The sequence below is a fragment of the Porites lutea genome, chromosome 4 (genome assembly GCF_958299795.1).
Source record: "Porites lutea chromosome 4, jaPorLute2.1, whole genome shotgun sequence".
NCBI lineage: Eukaryota > Metazoa > Cnidaria > Anthozoa > Scleractinia > Poritidae > Porites > Porites lutea.
The window spans coordinates 48,165,274-48,187,597 of NC_133204.1; the positions used below are offsets into that span (position 1 = coordinate 48,165,274).

The window sequence follows — 22,324 nt, forward strand, 5'->3', positions numbered from 1 at the left end:
TTCATCAAACTTACTTTGTATTTGTCCCTCTCTTTTAGAAACAAAGAAAAATATAGCTTCTTCGAAAAACTGTCAATCGTTTTTAGCGTCGCAGGTTCCCGTTTTGAAGAGAAATAAGACCACCAACTCCAGTACTTCTAACCATCCATTTTTCAGCTGCAAGAATAACCCTTGCATTTGGTAATTTATTCACGCTTTCAAGACTTACCATCACACTCGCACGGGCAATTTACTGTTACGGATAATGAGACAAATAAGACGATTGTCATATTTGTCTTCATCTTTATTCCCAGTGAACGTGTCGCTATGGCTTTGAAGTTTTAAAAGTCTTTTTGTAACTGATGTTGAGCAATCGTCTGAGACGAGCTTTTAAAAACACCTGCTATTGGTGTCTGGTAATGCGTCTCGTAGGAACTCGACAGAGAGTAAACTGTGCTGTTTTGGAAATGACTCAACCAGGTGGCAAATCACAGAGAGGGAGACCTAGAAACCCAAACTCAGTTCACAATATAAAGTCACTTTTTAATTATATAGTATTATGTGAAGAGAATTGCAGTCAACGCCATTAAAAATTGTGCATACTGGGCATATCTGTCAATTTTACGTTAATGAAAAATCACGTTAGATTTTATAAAAATTTAATAATTGCAAATATTGGTTGTTATACTTTGCTATGCCTTGTAAAGAGTTGACGGTGATTTATCAAGGAAATTTACATACAGACTACTCAAAGCACTTTATTTTGTATTTTTTGGTTAAAAGAACGCAACTTTGTCAACTGACATTTCAAAGCAGGTTGCATTCTGTTGACTAGAGGTATTCTTCTTATCTGACTGTTTAAACACTAGTTAATTATATAAAAGATAATAAATTAAAGATGTTTGAAATTTTTGAATAAAAAAGGCTTCTTTAAACGAAAATTTGGTAATAAAGTTGTGTAACTGCGTTCTGACTTACCTTATCTCAAGGGAAATGTAACTGATCAGTAACGTATCAATAGCTCGTAAGGCATCAAGTCTTTTTTCTCTTTTTCCATTAAAAAAGAATAAACCTACATGAAGATGAGCTGGCTACCTTTTTAACTTATTATATAATAGGCTTTAAGAACAAACGCCGGAAACACAAACAGGACATAGTATTTGGTAACATTAACGAATTAAACTTTATCGTGGTTTATTTTGTTGGGTTACCGCACCTGTTGGAAACTGAATTTTTTTGGCGCCAAATTAAGTAACAATGATGGTGGTGGTGGTTATAATGCAATGAATTTTTCGGAAAAGGCTTTGTGTTAGAGAAAAAAAAAACGTTCTATCAGCAAGCTCTGAAATGGCTAAAGCTATCTAACATCCCACAGAGAATACGTACAAAGGAAGCCAGAAGGAGATTACAATTAAACGTATTTTTATTGAATGTAGGAAAATGTGGGAAGAAATGATTTGCATAACTGTAGAAATTATAGTACACAGATTCTACATTCTTGAGAAAGAAATACACAGACGGCTTTCCACCAATCTTTTAAACGTTTTAAGATAATACTTTCAAATTGATTGTCAATCTAATTCGGCTCAAGTCTTAAACATTCGTCACTCACATTTATGTATGCATTTTTAAAACGTTCTCGTCAAATTTCGCCGACGCAATGTACAATCAAAAAATAATGACACCTCAAATTCAGGCCACAAGTGTTGCGCATTGATTTTAGCGCGTTTATTATAAACATTTCGGTGAACTACACCATTTTCAGTGCCCTTTGAGCGGTACAAAAAATTAATGAAATCTATTTTTCCGTTTTGCAAGTCTGATATGCGGTTTTAATCTATTTTATCATTTGGTAAACTGGAAATTTGGTGAAATGAACCTCTCCTTCACTATTTGACTTTACTATCCAAGACAAGTAAACAGCTCAACTATATTTCTTTTAACAGACTGCTGAAGACAGGACTTCACCTGCCATCATGAGGGCTTACACGATGACATTAGTCCTCATGTTGCTTCCGCTTATTGTTAGAAGATCTGATGAAGCTGAAGAAAAAGAGAAGTAATCAGACCCTTATACAAATCTATGTTTAAAGATAATTTTGACTTAAACTTTGCCTGTCAGGGATAAGGGCGAGTACTGCAAAAATTTCCTTGAAACGAAGTTTTAATCTATCCTCTAGCGGTACTTTCATTATTTCGCTAAGATTACTGACGGAAATTTAATTATTAGTCCCTAATTTTCTATCCAGGGGTTGGATTTTTCTTGTTCCATTTTCTCTATCGTGTACTACAAGCATTTTTAAGTCCGCGTTGAATGTTTCAAGTGAATTTTGAAGAACAGCAAAATGGGCTTATTATTAAGCGGCGACTATTCGACATGTTGTTTGTGTCAAAAACAGTAGCGATAGAGGAAATTAATATGGGTACATTCATAGCATAAAAAAACTAAAGGAAAGAGTGATTTCTGTCCCGCCTTATTCTCTATTTTCGAAAAAGAAAAAATAACCTGTTCATCTCTTTTAATTGACAAAAAGAAAGCACAACTAGGTACTAAGTGATTTTGAAGTAAAATGACGCCAGTTCGTTTTTGAGTAACCTGATGAAGTGATCTCTTTCATACTGTTAAGTAGATGGCATCGTTAGCAGGATAGAGTTGTTTAATTACAACTCGAAGAAAGGCAGAATATTTAATTTTTTGTGACTGTATGCAAGAAGCCTCTTCAAAACGTTTTGGCCGAAAAGAGAAATAATGTCAAATTTTTCAAAGAAATTGTGACAATATTGATCTTGCTCAATGGTCTGAACGGTATAAGGCCAAAAAAGGTCAGCGTAGAGTGCCAACTTTAAGCCGTTTTACTATTCGGATCAGTCTTTGATTAAATATGTTTTTTAATTTTTTCAAATAACTAGGAAAAATGTAAAGGATAAAACTTTCATGGAATGTTGACCATGTTATGGCCAGCAGACGGGAGGTCAAGAGAAATATGAGATCAAAAACTAAATTGTAACGTTAAAAACTTGCAGTTCATTTATTTCATTGGTTCCTTAAGTGGGCAAAATATAATATTATCGGCTAGTATTTTCTTCTATACCACTAAACATCTACCTATCTTCGCTAAATGAGAAAATACGAGGTCAAGAGAAAAATGACCTCAATGCACTCTTCTCGGAAGCCCAGTTTTGTGCTAGTATGGCAGCTTGCCGCCTGCGTCGTATATTATAATCAGGTAGTTTTTCTCTTCATTAAAGAGCACTGGAAGACTATGCGAAATCCATGGAGCTGGCCTTAAAACTTTCACAGAAAATAAATGAAGCTTTAGCAGTACACGATAAGAAGGTGCGACCAAACGCAGGAGGTGAGAGCAGCTTGTAATTAGTATATAGTTTACTGTCCTTTCACAGCCGCGTTCATCGACTCAGTTAAGCTACCCTTGAGGAGCAATTTTATATTCTACGATTATTCTTCGATTCTCGTTGTCACAGCTTCGACATTCTAGAGATGAATTAAGGAGGAGAGAAATATAGAGTAAGTGCGGACCCAAAGGACACAAACTTTCAGTCTAAAAGGGGATAAAATTAAAAAAACGTACATTTCATGTATATGATTTCTCTCACAGGTCCACCAGTTATGGTTGATGTAGAATTCAAAATTATCTCAATTGGGGAAATTAAAGAAGCTCAGATGGTAAGAGGCACTCTAGATTTGATTAGTTTACATGATGTCGCGCGGTTACTCCCTGTATTGTTGATCATTTACATCTATCTTGCTTCTTCATAAGTTCGAAAGCAACCTGTAAACCAGCTATTTGCTTAAATTGTCATAATTGTCATCATTATTAGTGGCAATTGCCATTATTATTTTTTATGGAAGACTTTATAGTAAAATTATCGTCTTTTATAAAGTGCAATTATGAGCCCGATAGAGTACTAAAGTGTGACGTCATAAAAATGAAATTTCTGAAATTATGGGATTTGTCAGGATATTTTGAAAGAACAATGTCCAAGAGGCCTACTTGCCAAAAATGAGCATTTGGGGGCAAATTGTCTCTGAGATCGTAGCCCAGTTATGCTTACAAAACTCCATACAAACCCTCCTCAATTTTTTTTGGGTCGACCCAAAAAAAAAATTACAAGGGTTTGTATGGAGTTTTCTGAGTATAACTGGCCTACGATCTCAGAGACAATTTGCCGCGAAATGCTCATTTTTGGCAAGTAGGCCTCTTGAACATTGTTCTTTCAGAATATCCTGACAAATCCCATAATTTCAGAAATTTCATTTTTATGACGTCATCACTTTAGTGCTCTATAGCCTTTGCAATTAAACTATGTATAAAAGCATTAAAAAAACAGTTAAGTTGCGAATAAAATGAATAATAAAATAGTAGAAATCAATGATAACCATTTAAAATGGAGATCAATATTTATGTAGTCAAAAACAGTCTCATCTATAGCTAATCTTTGTGGATTATTATCGTTATTATTATTATTATTATTAATATTATTATTTTCATTATTATTATTGGTTCTTATACTTGGATAACAAAACTCATTAAATTGAATTGATTGCTGAGTGTGAGGTCAGCTTAATCTATTAATCCTGACCTTTTACCTATAAAGGAATACACAATGGATATATTCTTCCGTCAATGGTGGACTGACCCAAGACTGGCACATAATATGAGCACTCCTTTCAATATGGCAGGAGATGCAACTCAAATGATCTGGACACCAGATACGTTTTTCTGGAATGTAAAAGCAGCAAAATATCATGGTGTAACGCGAGAAAATATGAGAATAAAAATACATGGAGATGGCAAAGTCTACTTCAGCACAAGGTAAAGTGACCGGTAACGCTCATACATTTAAAACGTTATTGTAAATATTTATGATTATGATTATGATTATGATTATGATTATGATTATGATTATGATTATGATTATGATTATTATTATTTGCAACCGCAACACATCGAGTAACTAATAAAACAAGCGTGTGCCTTTCCAGGGCTGGTTTCAGGATGAGTGGGATTTTAGCCAATCAGATATGGAAAAATATTTTGATTGAATAATAATACTGATTCACACTTGGTTCCGAAGCTCAGGGATTAAAAAATAGAGAGATTTGAACCACCTGGTGAAGTATATTCTTGACTCTAAACTGGAAGCCAAGCATTGGCCTTGTTGCAGTCAAACAAACAAACGAATAAACAAACTCGGAAACCCTGCCCGCCCCATTGATTATTATAAGAGTTACACGGGTGACAGTTCTTACAGGTGTCAGTTTATAGAGCTTCTCAATGTCTCTTTTTTTACCTGGTTCTTAAAAGAAGCAGGTGTTTGTGAACTCTTAAAAAGCATACTTAGTTTGAACCATGCATATTAAAGGACCAATATATCTAATACTGTCTTTCCCATAGATGGTATACGTAGTATTTATTTTGGAATAAAAAAAATGTCTGAATTTGTCAGGTTATAACTTCTGTTGTTTAGGGTGGCTCGACTGGATTTTTTAGGGAGTATACCTCCCAACTTTGGGCGTTTACCAAGTCGCCATTAACAAAGATAACTCAAAAAGGTTACCACAGCGGCACTGTGTAAAGATGAAAGTTTCATATTTTTATGTATTGGCCTTCAACCTCTAAGTTGATTTAAGGTTTGACATATATTCTGTTCTTTTTAGCATTACTTTTACAGCGCAATGTGATATGAATCTTCGCATGTACCCAATGGACATTCAAGTTTGCCCTTTAACTATAGAGAGTTGTAAGTACAATCTCTCTGTCCTAATAACCCTGGATTTATCATGTTTTTTCATGTCCTAAAGATTGTTTTATAGTAATAAACGTCTGAAGTGAAAGTAACTGCAGTCGTTTGGTGAGCCAATACTTTGCTTCCTGATAATTTAAAGTACGTTGATCGGCTTTTTAATTGTGTGTCTCAAATAACACTCCTGTTATTATTTACTAATTTTTTCTCACGTATCAACAGGCCATTTCCGAGTTCCCCCGGGCCTCTGTTTCAAAACGAGGATAGGTGCTCAGCCTTTGATATGGAAATCATTTTTGATTCTCATGCAAGTAAAACTCATTTTCACAAGAATGGTTGTGCAACTGGCCTCATTTTGAAAGTAAGGGCTTTTGGAACTCGGAAGTGGCCTATTGCAAGCTTGGAAATGAGGACCATGAGCGTCAGTCTCTTTAAAAAGTCGACAGTCGATCAAATTATAAACACAACGAATGAAATCTGAAAAAAGACCGCAAGTCGACTACGCTGTGACACTTATACTTGTGATGGATCGACATGCCAACTTCAGCTTCAACGTTATTTGCACTGTGCAGATGAATTTATCTTACACATAGAGAATATATAATTTTGTCACAGAAATGTACGCAAATATTGATAAACGGAAAAGCTAGAGAGGATGTGCACAGTGGCCAAAGGGGCCCAGGTTTTCGAGTTGGCCTCTGTCATGTTTGAAATCTAATCTGTGGCTGCCCTCGAAAGTCGTACTTGGCATCCGAAGGAGTTTCGTTGTTATTCACAAGAAAAAGAGAAAAACTCAAATCGTCAGATCTTTTCTTTTATATCCAAATAATCTTTAACTCTTCAGTTCTTCAGATAACAACTTAGTCTGCCTTACACGATACGGATGAGCGAAGGATTACATGGATTGTAAACCTAAATCACACATGTGATAAACAAGAACATGGCGGCAACTAGCACGAGTCCTAAGCAAAATGGTAACAACCGCTGACCATAAATACTGAAAACTCCTTACTACAGCACTGCTGTAGTAACATAATCAGAAAAAACCAAGATTTATATTCGTTAAGATAAACGGGCACATTACTAGGATTAAATTAGCTGCAAAAACCGTGGACGAAGATCCTGCTAGTTGTAAACGTTGGATCTCTAGAAAAGAGATCAAATCAGCCAAAATATAAAGAAACAAGAACAAGAAGTCCAAAGACTACTGCAAAGCTGATTAGGCAAGCATAATCTGCAGTAAATATTATACTAACTGAAGCATAGCTTAACCTGGGAGCTCACGCACGCGCTCATTCATTCCATGTGATGGGCTCCTCATTAGTGATAAAAAATATCTTCCACGTTTCAGATGCACATACCACAGAAGATGTTGATTACCGATGGAAAGGAGGCAAGTCACAGGGTGTTGAGATTTTCTCCAAGGAAATGGCTCAGTTTGAATTTGTCGGAGCCAAAACGTCGACTAAGGCAAACACCAACAGTAAAGGCAAGCAATTTTAATCAGTTAAGATAAAATTTGTAGCATTTTCGTTTAGGTCATTTGGCTCTTTATTTTTTAAATTTGATTTTACGGACTTTAAAATTAGTTATTCTCTACATGCACAGACTAGCGTTTGTCTTTTTGTCTGTAAATAAAGGATCCTTTACTAGTCTACAAGCATTTTTTACCTTCAAGAGACGTGTGTCGTACTTCATTACCACCACCTTTATGCCAGCAGTGGTTCTTGTGATTCTAAGTTGGTGCTGCTTTTGGATCGACCGTTCTGCTGTTCCGGCACGAGTAGCTCTCTCCATAACAACTATTCTAACTACCATTTTGCTGTATGGCTCGGTCAACTCCAATATGCCCAAGGTAATTTTACTGAAATAGCAAACAAGAACATTAACGCAGATACTGCAATAAAAGATAAGCACTGCGAGTTTGATAGAACCCAATAACGCAGTGACACGATCTGGGGCGTACGATACGCAGTGTTAGTTCCCCAAGTAAATTCTGAGAGTCTGCAAAGTAGTCAAAGAAGCCCTGTCTTCAAGACATTTACCTCTAAATAGACATTTTAAAATTGTGGCCTTTTCCTATATACCTTGAAATTTTACCCCATAGTAGCGCCCCAGTGAGTTACTTCGCACTGAGCGGGGCAACGTACTGTAGAATCTATCAAGAATCTATCAAGAATCTACCAAGTCACAGTTACCGGCGAATGTTGAAGCTCGTTGCAATTTACGTTATAAAAATTGTTCACATACTAAGAACTTTTCTTCGTGGGATAACAGATTACTTTCAAAACTACTGGTCCCTCGAGAAACTTGTTAATTTTGTCTGCCGAGAACTTCAATGTTTCTCCAGGGGTCAGACATTATAGTTAACTTTATTTAACGCCTTGTGACAAAAAAAAATATTTTTAAGAGAAAAAGTTTTGTTTTTGCACAAGAATAAATTGACACGATAGGCACAAAAAGAAGGAAAAATATGCGGTTTCAGAAGTATAACTTGGTGTTTAAGGTTATAACTTTGAAGCGGTCACGGTTTCTTCTGACTCATCATCACTTTTAACGTCAATATCATGCCGCCTACAACAATACTCCCAGCTTCCTTTTTGGCGTATAGGTTCTAATGATACATAATTATATGCAAACACTACAGTTTTGTCATGTTGCTTCTTTTCTTTATCTCTATCCTTATTATCCTGGCTTACTTGTGTGGCACAATTTAAAGACGCGTGCATAAGCACTGAGATTATAAAGTGCGTTAGTCTGAACGTTCGACGCAAGTGAAAACAAGCCTTAATACTAATGGCTTAAATTTGGCTTTTTGGTAGGTAAGTTACAGTAAAGCTATCGATTACTTCCTGATGACTTCACTGGGTTTTATATTTATGGCACTACTGGAATACATCCTTGTGCTTAATACGGATCCACGTTTCTGCAGCCAAAGACGAAAAGAAGTAAGCAATGAAAAGATGAAGTCATTATACAAGGTAACGTGTTGACTCTTTGAGCTCTTTTCAGACAAAAGAGCGTTTCCACATGACGTCACGGCGACCATATTGCTGTTCCAAAATAATGTCTTGTTCCAAGAAATTTTGCTTAAATGCTTTCCACGTGAGTAAAAACGCTATCAGAGTGAACACTTGAAATAAACGGAAGTTCTTCATTTTAGAACCTTTTTGCAGCCACTTAAAAGCAGTCAACATAAATGTATTAAATTTTAGTTGTAAAAATGAGTTATAGATGTTTATTTGTCCCAAAGACATAAAGCATAGCGTAATTTGGTTTGATTAGCTTGCTTACTGATGCTTTATTTTTTTGGGTCAGTTTGTTTCAATCCCATTAACTAATGATATATATCAAGAGAGGATAAAGGGGACAGAGAAGGCATGCTCCATACATACCGTATTCCATAGGTAATTCTTCTCGAGTTATTTTTAAGACCACAGATCCCAAGGGGGATTAGACAACAGCCAATCACATAGCGCGAATGTGTTTCACGTGGATGACCCACGCTCAGAGCCACGCGTCCTTCACGAATTCACGCTGAAAAAAATGGCACAAGAGTCGGAGAGCGATATTGCTATTCGTTTTGTCGACGAAAACGACTAAAGAGAGATTCCTACTAAAGCGGTGTCAGCGAAATGGAAATTGAAAAAGAATCGCCCTTCCTCTCTTGTACAGAGCTAACAGTACGGCACGGAAATCCTTAGCACGCTGAATATTCTCTCAGATTCATTTATAATTTACAGTTTGAAGAGAGCAATATGTGGTTTGATATTTATTCTTTTATTAGTCTTTTACTATTCAACAAAAATAACACTTGGCGTCCTACTTGCTTTATTGTACAAACGACCGGTTTCAATAGGGATCTCTTTTCTAGAGATCCAACGTTTACAACTAGCGGATCTTCGTCCACGGTTTTTGCAGTTAATTTAATCCGATTTCAATAGACCGGCGAAATTTCTCATTTTATTAAAGCACTGAGGTTACGACAACTTCGAGTTAAACTGATTTCACGGGTTGTCAAGGAGTCCAGCGATTCCCTTTTCCTAGGTGAGCGCCGACTCATTTCGCTTCAATATTCAGAAATGCTCTCATTGCCTTTCGCCCGACATGTTTTGCACGGCGTTTAATCATGCGAAACCTCCACGAAACATCCACGCAGTGCGCGAGGTAACTTTATCCCGATTCTAAAAATAACTCGAGACGAATTACCTATGGAATAGGGTGTGTATGAGGGATGCCTTCTGTGTCCCCTTTATCCTCTCTTATATATATCTAATACCAATATTCTTTTGGCAAGCAGCAATTTTTCCATTATTATTTAAAAAGTAGTTTAAGAATATGTTTAATCGATTGGATCATTTCTAGGAGATTCCTCCTGACACCCTTGTGGGCTTAACGGATAGACAGAACAAACCAGATGAACTTCCCATGACGCCTTTAAACGGAGACAGCAAGATGATTGACAAGGAGCCGCCCAAGACGCCAGAAAATGTTAAGAATCATTGGATCGACTGCGTGTCCAGAGTTGTTTTTCCAGTGATTTACTTCTCATTTATAATTTTTTACTGGATATACTACTTTAATCACCCTGATTCTGCGCTTAGTAACTAAGTGCAGGAATAACGTTTTACGCTTAACAGGACCTGGGTTGAGTTATGTCAAGAGAGGGTAACTTCCATGTAATTTTAAAAGTTTTGAATATGATAGATTAAGTGTAAAAACTTTCGGATCTTTGTGATCAACGAAAACGTTTCAGTTTCCAAACACTCTGGCGGTAAGTAAAGCCACAGGGATTGTGAGCTGTGATCCAAATTCGTATGTCATAACAGATGAATTTGATCACCAAGTAAAGACACAAGGCAACCGGAAAACACGTTCGGATTGAGCAATGAAAAAATAGCCTGCGTTGCAGCCGGCCCACACACTCGTAGCTATAGTCCGTCCGTCTGCGAATTAGTGCACAAAAACTCGTTCTAATGTCCTGCAGAGTCGCAAGGACATATGTGAGCGTTTCTGATAGGCGGGTTTCTCATAAGCCTCACGATTGGCCTAATTCTTACGTGTGCGTGACGGTTGAGCGCAGTGACATGTCAAAGGAGTTGGCAAGAATTGTTTACAGTAAACAATGAAAGAGCAGGTCTAGCGTCAAAACAAAGTAGGAAATCATGATATTCACGGCCAAAAAAAAACCTGCACAAATGTAGCTATTCAGGTCCATGCATTTAGGAGAAAACCAACGAGACTAAGGTTATTTAGCCACAATAAAAAAGCTTAAGGCTTTAACAGAGGTAAAAGAAACTGCATCCGTGATCACATCTTGTCAGAAAACATTTGCCGAAACATAAACCACAGTAACTAATTACTAAATATGCATGAAACAGACCAGCTTCATAACCTCTAAATGCGAGACTCAGGGTGGCAAAAAAAAATTTGCTCAGTCAAAGTGTAGAATACTCCAGGCACTGCATAAACTACGCAAAAGGAGAGCAAGAAAAACCTCTATTGCTCAAGCTGACTCTAAGGTCACGTTCCACACTATCACAAGCTCAATCCGCCGCTTGTCACGAGCTATAGTCGTGTTTGGCCTGTCAACACTTAATTCAAATCGGACTAATCCAAAAACGCGTAAGAAACTAGCCAATCAAAAACGTCGACATATATCATTGCGACTCTGCGGGGTTCGAACACGATATTAGAGAGTTTTAGATCCGAGTTTACCGCGAACCTCTAACCGCGGTTTGCGGTTACCCGATTGCGGTTCGACGTTCAAACATAATTTGATTTAGATTGGCGGTGGATTAAAGAAGTGGATTCTGGTTTATTTTTCCATTTAGAAATAGAAGAAAAATCAGTCAGTGAAAACAAAAGAAATTTACGGCAACACTGGATTATCTATAGCAGCAAAGAGCTGTAAATTCTTACATTAGTTCTTCTTGCAATTTCACGGGCGCCATTTGAATCAGCAGCCATGAATGGCACTTGTTTTCAAGATCCAATAGGATTTATCAAATTCATCATTTCGCCCGAATTTGTGCCTCTGTTAATGGATAAAGACTTGCTCCACAAGATTTTTGTATCATTGCGTGGAATTAAACAAGAATTATACGCTAAAAGCTTTCAGGTAAGTGACATACGTGAAAACCCAGCTCGCCACGTTGAAAACGCACGTCGTAAACCTCAAACGTGAAGCGAAAGACTTCTCACGTGACCTCCAGCGGTTAGAGGTTCTCGGTAAACTCGGATCTAAAACTCTCTATTGTGCACTAATTCGCAGAGGCCATATACAGAAGGTTTAAAGCGTCTGCGAGGCAGGCAATGAAAAAAGAATGTTGACGAATACTTCTCTAATCAAATTACTGAATGCACTTTCCTGTGCCCAGAAGCTAATATTTGTTCGTGAGCATTTTTTCATGTAAACTGGTAGGTTTGCGTTTGCAAACTTCATCTATATTTTCACTCTAGAATTATTATTTTATGAGTTTCTTTTTTCGCTTCCTTGGCTGCCCCTGGTAGTTCAATTTGGGCAATCTTAATTCTTGAAAGTTATGCCAGCCAACGTTTCAGAAAGCTAGTCCACTTTAGGAGACTTTACATAGCATGCCGTTTAGTTATGGCAGTTTTACCTTCTGATGTGACAAAACGTTTGATTACACAGCACGTATCAAAAAAAATTTCCGCAAGCATGAAGGAAAACAAACATTGTAAGGACGTAACAAAAAGAAGGAAAGTAGTTTGTAGTTTGACTTAGTGCATTAAAATCTAATGATAATCTGACACTCAATTCTCTAATTATTATTAAAACATGGTAACGACTATCAGTTCCTAAATATTTTGACCTTTGATCTATGTACAAAATTGTAATGTTAATAAAAGTACTTTCTTTTAACGTGAACTTTGTAAACACTGTTGCTATTTGAGTAGTACAATGAAGTTGATCTCGCCTAGCTTCACACTGGATTCTGTTTAGTTTTATTTATAAGAACTAAGGACAAGTCCAATAGGCCATTTCCGAGTTGCCCAAAGCCTTTGTTTCGAAGCGAGGCTATAAGTGCGAAGCCTTTGATAGAATAAAGAAAAACTGACATTTTTCTTTTGTTGTTTTACCTTCACAAAACATCACAAACAACCTTTTTAAGTAAGATTTGGCAAAGATCTTTCTTCCCAAGCCTTTATAAAAATGTAAAAGATCAAACCCAATCCGTTTCTGAAATGACCGCGCGATTTTGACTAAAGGGAATGGAACGAGCTTGCTACAGCGAACTTGATAAAGCCTGGTTTCCATGCATATGATCGTCCCGATCGTCCCAGTCGTCTCGAATAATGTTCAGACGATCAGAACGACCATATGGGAACACTGCCAGGACGATCTCAAACTACCCAGACGTCTGAGACGACCTCGATCGCTTGACTGGAATTGAGTTCTATCCGGACGATCGGGACGATCAAGTAAATTTTGAAGCGATCATATAAAAACGCTCTCAGCAGTCGACTGAGACGATCGGAACGATCTAAGGCTTTCCCAGAAATCAGCAGTCTTATTCCAGTAATCGGGAAAAAGTCGGCCTGGACACCGCTGAGGTCGAAAAAAAATCTGAAACAAAAATGTTACCACCGAGTGTGGACTCTATTCGAAAAAAAAAAAAGTCCGTTCCATCACGTTCTCGACGTGACGTCACTATGTCTTCGTGGAATTCTTCTAGCTCGTCTACGCCGAAAAATCGAAAGAAAAAGCGGACCGCAAGACACGAGTCCCCAGTCTCTTTCTCTAAAAAGCCGTTTCCTGTTCCCGTTTAGTATATCATATGAGTGTTTTGTTTAAGTGAAAATAACTGCCTTTCAGAAATATTAATGTGAAGAAACAATTTTAGGACACTTCTGAATTGTAAGATCATGATAAAAATTCAAAAGAGAATAAGAATGAAGCCATTAGTACACATTGGGAAAGAGAAAGTAACGTATTAATATAGTATACGTTGTTGACAAGACTAATAAGACCTGCAAATCCTCCGCATTCCCTAACTTTTGGCTATGACTAGTATTAATTTCAAACAAATCGATTGATAGTCATCTTTAGCTTGTTTACTTTGTTTTCCCAATGAAGGTCTCAGGGCAATTTTACTTTCTAATTGTAAGAATAAATACTATTAATTTATATTATTATATTCATACAAATATTTTCCGTTTCTGATTGGCTCAAATCCTGCGGCTTATTCTTCATAACCACGTAGGCTGGACAAAGGTAAAAGTTTGCGATATAGGATAAAATATAATAACATCAATAGTACCGGTTATTGCCAGAAAGGGCATGAAAACCGAGAAGCCCTGGAGACGAGATTGCGTCAGCTCACTTCTTTTGGTAGAACTGGAGAAAGTGGCGGGAAAATTCTAATTTCATGCGTTTTGCAACTCGCTTCTGCCTAAAACCACGCGCAAAAAGAAACTACAACTCAACAGACGATAACTGCTATTTAAATAATGGGTTCCTGATATCCCTTTGTAATCTGAATTTGCCCAGAAAAAGCTAAATAAAGACGGGAACTAAGCTTGAAGCATGTTTTAAAGTGCGTATTATTTTGAAGGCCTTTTGACCTCGGCGGAAAACACCCTCCTCGATCTGCATAATTATTGAGATCATGCTCAGCAACATAAAATAATTGCTAAACTGACAGGTATTTTACACCTTCTTCTTTTTCACCGGGCATGGGGTCGGACTAGCGTACGTTTGAACATTTGCTAAATTGATTGTTACTGTAGCCTTCCTTTTATTTTTGTTCAAGTCCAATTGGTCGGACAATGGGAATTTTGATTCTACCATCTCAAATTTTCTTCAACATGAATCGAAATTAAAACAAATAAAAAATTTGGTAATACAGCGTAAAATATTGATATCATTAAACACATCTTACAATAACTCAATCTCAATAAATCCACAGCAAAGCTTAAGAAACAATAGCCATGGTAACTCTTCCATTTCTTCCATTCCCGGTCTTTTACCGCCGCCGCCACCACCATCGTCTCATCACCACTGCTTGCCCTGTTCGGAATGCGTAAACACTAAGAATCAATAAGCAACACGTTGTAAAAAAAACTCATTATTTTCAATCAGTCGACTGATACATGAAGAAGCTTTCCTGGCCGTTTATATAGATGCGAAAGATCTCACATTAAGTTAAGACCTCTCAAATTCCATTCATTTTATAATTATGGAAATGTATATTTAGCGTTCTCTGAAATACATTCAAATCAAGTTTCCATAGTTATCAAGCATGTTAAAGTGCTATGATAATCAACAGGGTGACTGCTGAAAATCATGCTGGTGAGATATATTTTATAGTTTTATTTTTCTAAATCTCTGGGTCAATAAATATTATCATCACAACTGAAGTGTAATCATAGCTTGCTACTGGTACTTCAAATGATTCATTTGCAACCAAAGAAAAAATATATAAATAAATTCTATTAATTCCTTGCCTTGTGTTCAGCAATCATTTCAATATCATTTTAATTTACAGAAACCATGATTTTGAAACATACACAATATCTGTGGTTACAATATGTGATTACTTCCTCGCTTTGCTTTCACCTTGGTACATTGAACGCAAAGCTTAAAAATGCTGACGTGGGCCTTTTTGATCTGAAGGAAAGATTTCTTTCAATATAGACGGTCCTTCGAGTGTTAAGTGAAACGAACATATGCGCAATTGATAAATTGAAAGTCGGGATGCCTTCTAAATATTTAATGTGACTGAATATATTACTTAGTTTTCTGTTCTTCTACAGACTTGTCTCAAGTGTTATGCTATCGAGTAAAGCCGCTTTCTATTGGTTTAAAAGAATACATCTGACAATAAGCCATGAAGCTGGTAACAAGAATCAAGCCATAAGGGGCCAATATTGGAACCAAAGGATAAATTCGCGATGACAGTGAAAAAGGTATCGTTTGAGTTTTCAAGGTGAAGTCAGTGTAATTTTTTCACGGCTTAAAGTGTTGATGTTTTTCTTTTCGACAGGTTGTAAGTCTGGTTTTATGTTTGGGTTTGGTGAACGGACGGCAATTGCTTTTTTGTGAAGGTAAATATATGTTTATCCAGCCAAAGGGAGCGATTCCTTTTTGAAACCTTTTTATGCTGCAACTGTTTTCCCTGTCAAGGTTGACTAGATAGCATATGCCGGCTTTTCGTAACGCGCAATCAGTGTTGAACAATAGTTAAAACCTTACCAGTGGTATAGAGGCAATCCCGGAAAATTCAATAAAGACAGCAAAAAAAAAACTCTCCTTGAACTGAAAAAATCTAAGTAAATTCAAGAAACAGGATTAATAAATATAACTACAAGCGGATATGTTTTACACAGGCGATGCACAAGTGAGTGTGATTCGTTTATTTGGCGTCCTTCAAACATGCAATATTTATTATAATCATAGCGTTATGGTATAAAAATCCAGTTGCAACACAAAAATTCTTTATAATATTTGCAGTATTTAGCTTTTCCCGAGCTAGTAATATTTTGAATTAAAAGAAAAAGAAAAAAATCGTTTCGTGCCTGTCTGTTAATTAAATTGTGTTTAAGACATAATGTCAATCCCGCAGAAAAAGATACATACATTTGTTTAAAATACATTAGAAGACTAGCAATTTGTATAAGCTTATCGCATTTTTTATCGTTTAACTGAGAACCATTGTTTAAACACTATAATAGGCGTCGATTTTAATATTTGACTATATTGTAAGAAAAGTTATTATTGTGTCAAAACAAAATTTTCAGAACCCACGTAATCAAGTTCCCTGTGGATAGTGATTTGTCAAATTAGAAATGCTATTTGATAACTGTTGAAAGGTCCATATTCATATAAATATGTGAATGAGATAAGTTTGACTCGAGCCAAGAGCGACAGAGCTAAAAGAATCGTCGGAAGCAGATGGAAAGTTCTATTATCACAGCTTGCGTTCTCCTAACAGGAGATTTTTATGCACGAACCACCAAAACCACAATTTAAGAAACTACAGAATTTAAACTTTATTAAGCAGGATTAAACATAATGTGAATTTCAAAACACTGAACACCGAAGACAAAATAAAAAGTTAAAACTAAAACATGAAAAGCGCAATTTTGTTCCTTTAATTTTGCTTTTTATTTCTCAATCGGAAAACTTGAATGTTTCTTTTTAAAGCAAGTACTACAAGTATAGTGGTTAAAATGAAAAGAAAAACAAATGAGATCACTTTCTTTTCTAACCAAGTGCACTGACACTGCTGCGTGCTAAGTTGCACTTGATAAGATCAGTTTTAACAAATGGATTTTCTAATTGCACTTCTAATTTAAATTGCTTTGAAATGCTTGAGTCACATTTGGCAAGTAGTTCACGGTAGAATCGCAGACAGTACTAGGATAATCTAACAGATCTGTATCCCCTTATGCTTCAGAAATGGATGAAAGGTGTAAAAGACATTATGTGAAAAAAAATTTTCGATTGTTTTATTTAGAACAGAATTTAAAGCCAGCCAGAGCTGACGACCCACTGGCCGAGTTTTCATTTTTTCTGCATCAGCGGCTGCAAGTTTCCAAAAAATTTTCATTTCAAGAGTTATCAACTACGGAGTGTGCTCGGTTATGCCTGCAAGTTACGGAGCAACTTAACTTCAATTGTAGCTCATTTGAGTATGAGGTTACTAAAAATGATTGTTTTCTAATGGGTTCATCCTGCCTACATCACCAATTAATTTACGATGGATTGAGAGACTATTACGAACTGAAAGGTAAGTGTGAAGTGACCGGTTGCGTATTATAATCGGATTTTGAAGCTCTTGGGGATCACCTAAATCAGAATCATCAGATTATCATCAAGAGCTGACTGGGAATCACATTAAATTGCGATTTAAAGCCACTGATCACTAGGGTGCGAGACTAGGGGTGTACTCCCTCGTACAGCCATAGTGCCACTGATAATTTCATAGAGGCCAGATCTGAAAACGGGTATGGAAAATGAAATTTTTTGGTCTAAAAAAGGGGCAGGATTTGGAGGACCGGGCGCTAAATGTACACGCACACCAAGAATTTCCAGGATTACCCGGGGGGGATGCAAGGATAAGTACAAACGGTTCAAAGGGAGTGCTAGCTTTCTAACAGTTCTCGGTGCATTAACCTGCCTTTTTTCCCTAACTACATGTGCAGCCATTACCATGCAAGAACGAGAGCAAACGCAAACAAGCTTCATTATTAATAAATCTTTCGGGATTGACCATTTCCAGAATTTGTTGAGTTGCACGTACGATATAAATGTCATCACGTAATCCATACCAGACAGTCATTAAATTAAATTTGACCCCAAATGTCACGAATAGTATCAAAACTGTATTTCGGCCCAAATGACTTCCCAGATCTACCTTTTTTGTCTTCGTGAAAATATTGATGTTTAAGACTGACATGAAATGCTCGATATACCAGAATTTGCAATCAAAGCTCTCAGATAGTAACAGAGTCACGAAAAGAAGGTCTAACGAAAGTGGGACGGGGGTGATCTGGGGATAGGAGGCGGTGGCAGGAATTAACCGCGGTCAAACGCTCGAGCATGCGCAATGCACTCGTATCCGGTCCCAGCCGGGGAAATTTCCCGCGCGAAATTTTAATTGAAACCATTGCAGAGACCGGTGTCAAGCAAAGCATAGTTGAACAATCGTCAGAAATACGCTAAAGTTAAGCGAAATACTTCAAAGTGAAGGTTTTTGTTTTCACAGTTAATAGTTAGATAAATTTTCATTATTATCCGAGTTCACTAAATTTTTTTGACCTTCACTAAAAAAGTTCTTCGTGTTAAAAGAGCCGACATGCGAAAGCTTGTCGTCGCCATTTGTTTAGACTTGTTTACTGAATGTCGCTGTTCCAATGCGTGATGAGTCCAGGAAGGGAGAAGCCAACAGGAAGAGAAAACTGTAGTCAAGAACAGCTCCGGAGTGTTGATTAAGTTTTATCGAGGGCAGAAGGGGTACCTGCTGAAGGATCATGGCCTTGCCTGAGGCATAGAAACGCGATACTTGCCGAGGACAAACGCTGCTCCTGTCCATCTTCGTGGGACACGGTAAAACCATTTAAAATTCCAATCCTCGAGAGACTGTATGCAGTATTTGACGAGGTGGGCAGGAACAACCTGACAACGTTACCGACTACAAACCTCGGACAAAATCGTGCAATAATTATGCAGAAGCAACGCAGTTAATAAATCTCTTCACTCCAAAAACAACCGAAAGAGACATCAGAAAATATGGTAAACCACACTTAACTAAAATTTTTTTCTCAGCAATTTGAATTCACTGTCCTCTCATTTTAAGTAATATTTCATAAACAGATGAACAACTGTACAGAAATATTTTTTTCTCGGTTAATGGTTTTTTTTCAGCTTTTCCCTCCCCTCCCCTCCCCTCCCCATGACCTATTTCCTTGATTACCTTTTGAGCTCCTGATCAGGTGAGCCAAGGCTTTCAACATTTTGCTATATATAAACGCAGTGTGCTTTGCATTTTAAGCTCGTCAGAAGCAATTAACTACAAGTGATCATCGAAAAACTGGTTGCAGTCATCCCTGTTTCCAGTTGTCAGAAAAAGAAATGGAAGTAAGGAGTGTCCTATCTGTGATTGAAACAGAAGAGAAAAAACGGAATTTAACTTTTTCACTTAGACCATAATAATGCACTTTGTTTAAGCCAGAGAGGTGATTAAAGATCAAGAAAGAAGACTTTAAGAAAAAGCAGAAAAAATAATAATAATAAACAGGTAACAAAGCCTTGAGAGGATAGCTGCCCATCTCCAAATGATGGCTGGTCAGTTAGACTGCTTGGCTAACAAGATTTTCTAAAAGACAGTCTAAAATACAGTAAGAAAGAAGACAAAATTGCAAAGAAAATTGAGTGGAACCTTTATTTGTCTTTTCAGTTAAATTAGGTGTTCTTTATGTACATCATTTCCATTCTTTCTTCTCATTTTGCATCCTTTTCTCATGGGTCTGCTTCTCCTTCAGGGTCTAGACTCTGTGTCTTCTATTCATCCCCTTCCTAACTTTCTGTACAAAAATAAGATAGATTTAATCAAATAAATAATAAGTTGTCAGATTGTTATAACAAAAACAAAACTACAGTAGATACCAAGTGCCCTTCCTTTTAATGCTATACGAGCATCTAGTAACCCACAATAATCTCTAACTCCTATTATTTGGCCCACTTTAAAGATGCATACAAGATCATTAAACACCATGGCAGTTAAATCAACACAGAAGGTTGTACAACTGAGACCTCATTTACCACCACCCCCCTCCCCCCTATTGCTAGTAATTTAAACTGTAAAACTAAGACCAAGCTGCGAGCATTGAATGGACAGCGTAATGAAAACAGAAGCCTAGTCATGAATGTAAACAAACATGAAGAATAAGCAATAGTGTTGAAATGACAGCATGTACACTGATGTCTGGTCAATTTGCAATGTCAAACAGTCAAAAATAATCTTATTCTGCTGTGATTATTGAACTTATGTGTGGTTATTAAACATCTGCTAAAACAAAAACCTTTTTCCCCTCACAATGTGCCTGGCCTAAAACAATAAATAACACCGACACTATAGATGTTCATACATCTTTTTTGAGCTCGATTATGTTTACTAAACTCATGTGATGTGGTCATTGAATTTTATGAATGAGATCTAAAATAATTATTCATTATCGTTACATTTTGTTTGTTATTAATACAGACTTAAACCCTGAGCGAGATAATATATTTGATGTGAAAAGATAAGAACAAGCTTAAAATTAAGGTCGTCAGTCATAAAAGAACAGTTTCATGTTATTAATACAGACTTAAAGCCTGAGCGAGATAATATATTTGATGTGAAAAGATATGAACAAGCTTAAAATTAAGGTCGTCAGTCATAAAAGAACAGTTTCATATTATTAATACAGACTTAAAGCCTGAGCGAGATAATATATTTGATGTGAAAAGATATGAACAAGCTTAAAATTAAGGTCGTCAGTCATAAACGAACAGTTTCATCGCATAAAAAAAAGACAACCAGACAATTTACTAAATTTTTTATTTTGCAGAACGAACCAGAGCCCAAAAGATATGGTTTGTATTAAATAAAAATACCAACCATTCAAATTACGTTCAAGCCAGTGTTAGTATAAAAACATTACAGAAAGCTTAAACAATTTAAAACTATTTAAACTTGAGCTATACTTTTAGCGGCCACAAATGTGTGCCACCATTTTGATCAACAAGAGCATAAGAGCACTTGGGGAATATTATGATTGTCAAAGGCAAGTTTACTCATACTTACATTTCCTGTTATACGTTCTTCGTATTCTTCCTATTCATCGCCAGTGAACTTTCTTGAAATACAAAGAAAATTTCTCTGTTCTTGCCCGCAAGAAGACGTAGCCACATGTGTATAGATTTTCCAAATCGAATGCAGCGATCACCAAGCAAATCTTCGCGCATGCTCAGACGTTTGACCGCGGTGGATGGCAGGAAAAGAGCCTCGAAGCTCCTTTCCCAGGCCCCCGCTGGTGTTTTGCACTAGTTTTCATGTTTCAGACGATCTTGGAGCCAGAGCAGACTATAATCAAGATTTTTGAAACTGTAAAATGTAAATATCATGTTTATGCCTCTCTTACCTTCCAGCTCCCAATGGAACATCATCTTGTAATATTCGTCCCTCTTCCTCATCACTGTTGACTACCAACTATCTCAAAAAGACAACAGAGATTCACGCCACACCTGCAGTCAGCTCAGTCTTGATGACTAAACCTTTATCAGGTTTGAATTTCATGTTTTGTTTACCCTTGCGTAGTGTTAGAGGTGCTAATTTGTATTTTAATGTGCAGCATTGAGGTACATCTAGCCCCTAGGTATGCGGTTTTTTATCCTTTTGGGTGATGATGTTAGTTAAAAGGAGATGTTCTACGTTAATGCGGTACCGTCCATTTGAGCTCTCCTGTCTAATACAGGTCAAAACAATATACAACACAAAGCACGGTAAACTAAACGGGTTAATGAGAGTTAATTTTTTAAGTCTTTGGACATAACTGGTAAATGAATGCACAATTTTCTGACAGTAAATCTCCAATGAAATCGAAGTTGCAGCCAATGACCGAACTTTTTAATCGTTGTACCGAGGTCTTCTCACGTTTGCTTCAATGGCCTAGAAAACGGGCGGATGGTGTGCATAGGGTTTCTCTTGGAATTTAAACTCTGAGGTTTGTCTGCTATTAAGAGTCACGTGGCCTAGTCACTTTGGTTCCACCACGGGCGTTCTCTCCGCCCGCCCATGTGCATAAAAATGCTTGGGCAAGAAAGTAACAGATGACTTCCCTCAAATTGAACGATATCTTTATTATCCATTTATTTTGTTTAGCATTTAATTCATCTTCAAAAACAAGTCAAACGGGATCTTTATTCAGCTCTTTCACAGCAAGTACAGCGAATTATTCAGCATCAGGTTTGTCAGCCGTGGTTAACATTTGTGTACCGCATTTAGTATGTTCAACATTTTAATATGCAAGTTTATGTTTTACCCAACCAACAGGGAACAATCAAATT

The 22,324-nt window shown here is 36.9% G+C and overlaps 2 protein-coding genes across 2 annotated transcripts in view; both read left to right on the forward strand.

The window, feature by feature from the left end:
* Positions 1 to 1,896: 1,896 nt before the first annotated feature.
* LOC140933886 (gamma-aminobutyric acid receptor subunit beta-2-like) lies at positions 1,897 to 11,606 on the forward strand. Its single transcript, XM_073383555.1, has 9 exons — positions 1,897 to 2,038; positions 3,229 to 3,335; positions 3,597 to 3,664; positions 4,597 to 4,814; positions 5,660 to 5,742; positions 7,097 to 7,234; positions 7,386 to 7,600; positions 8,568 to 8,726; positions 10,111 to 11,606. The coding sequence occupies exons 1-9, from the start codon at positions 1,956 to 1,958 to the stop codon at positions 10,354 to 10,356; spliced, it is 1,317 nt and encodes a 438-aa protein (XP_073239656.1). The 5' UTR covers positions 1,897 to 1,955; the 3' UTR covers positions 10,357 to 11,606.
* Positions 11,607 to 17,434: 5,828 nt separating this feature from the next.
* LOC140934796 (uncharacterized) overlaps positions 17,435 to 22,324 on the forward strand; it is a 34,181-nt gene continuing 29,291 nt past the window's right edge. The window contains exons 1-3 of the mRNA XM_073384362.1: positions 17,435 to 17,501; positions 21,407 to 21,541; positions 22,140 to 22,223. Coding sequence (XP_073240463.1) covers positions 17,435 to 17,501; positions 21,407 to 21,541; positions 22,140 to 22,223 — 286 coding nt within the window. The remainder of the gene's footprint in view (positions 17,502 to 21,406; positions 21,542 to 22,139; positions 22,224 to 22,324) is intronic.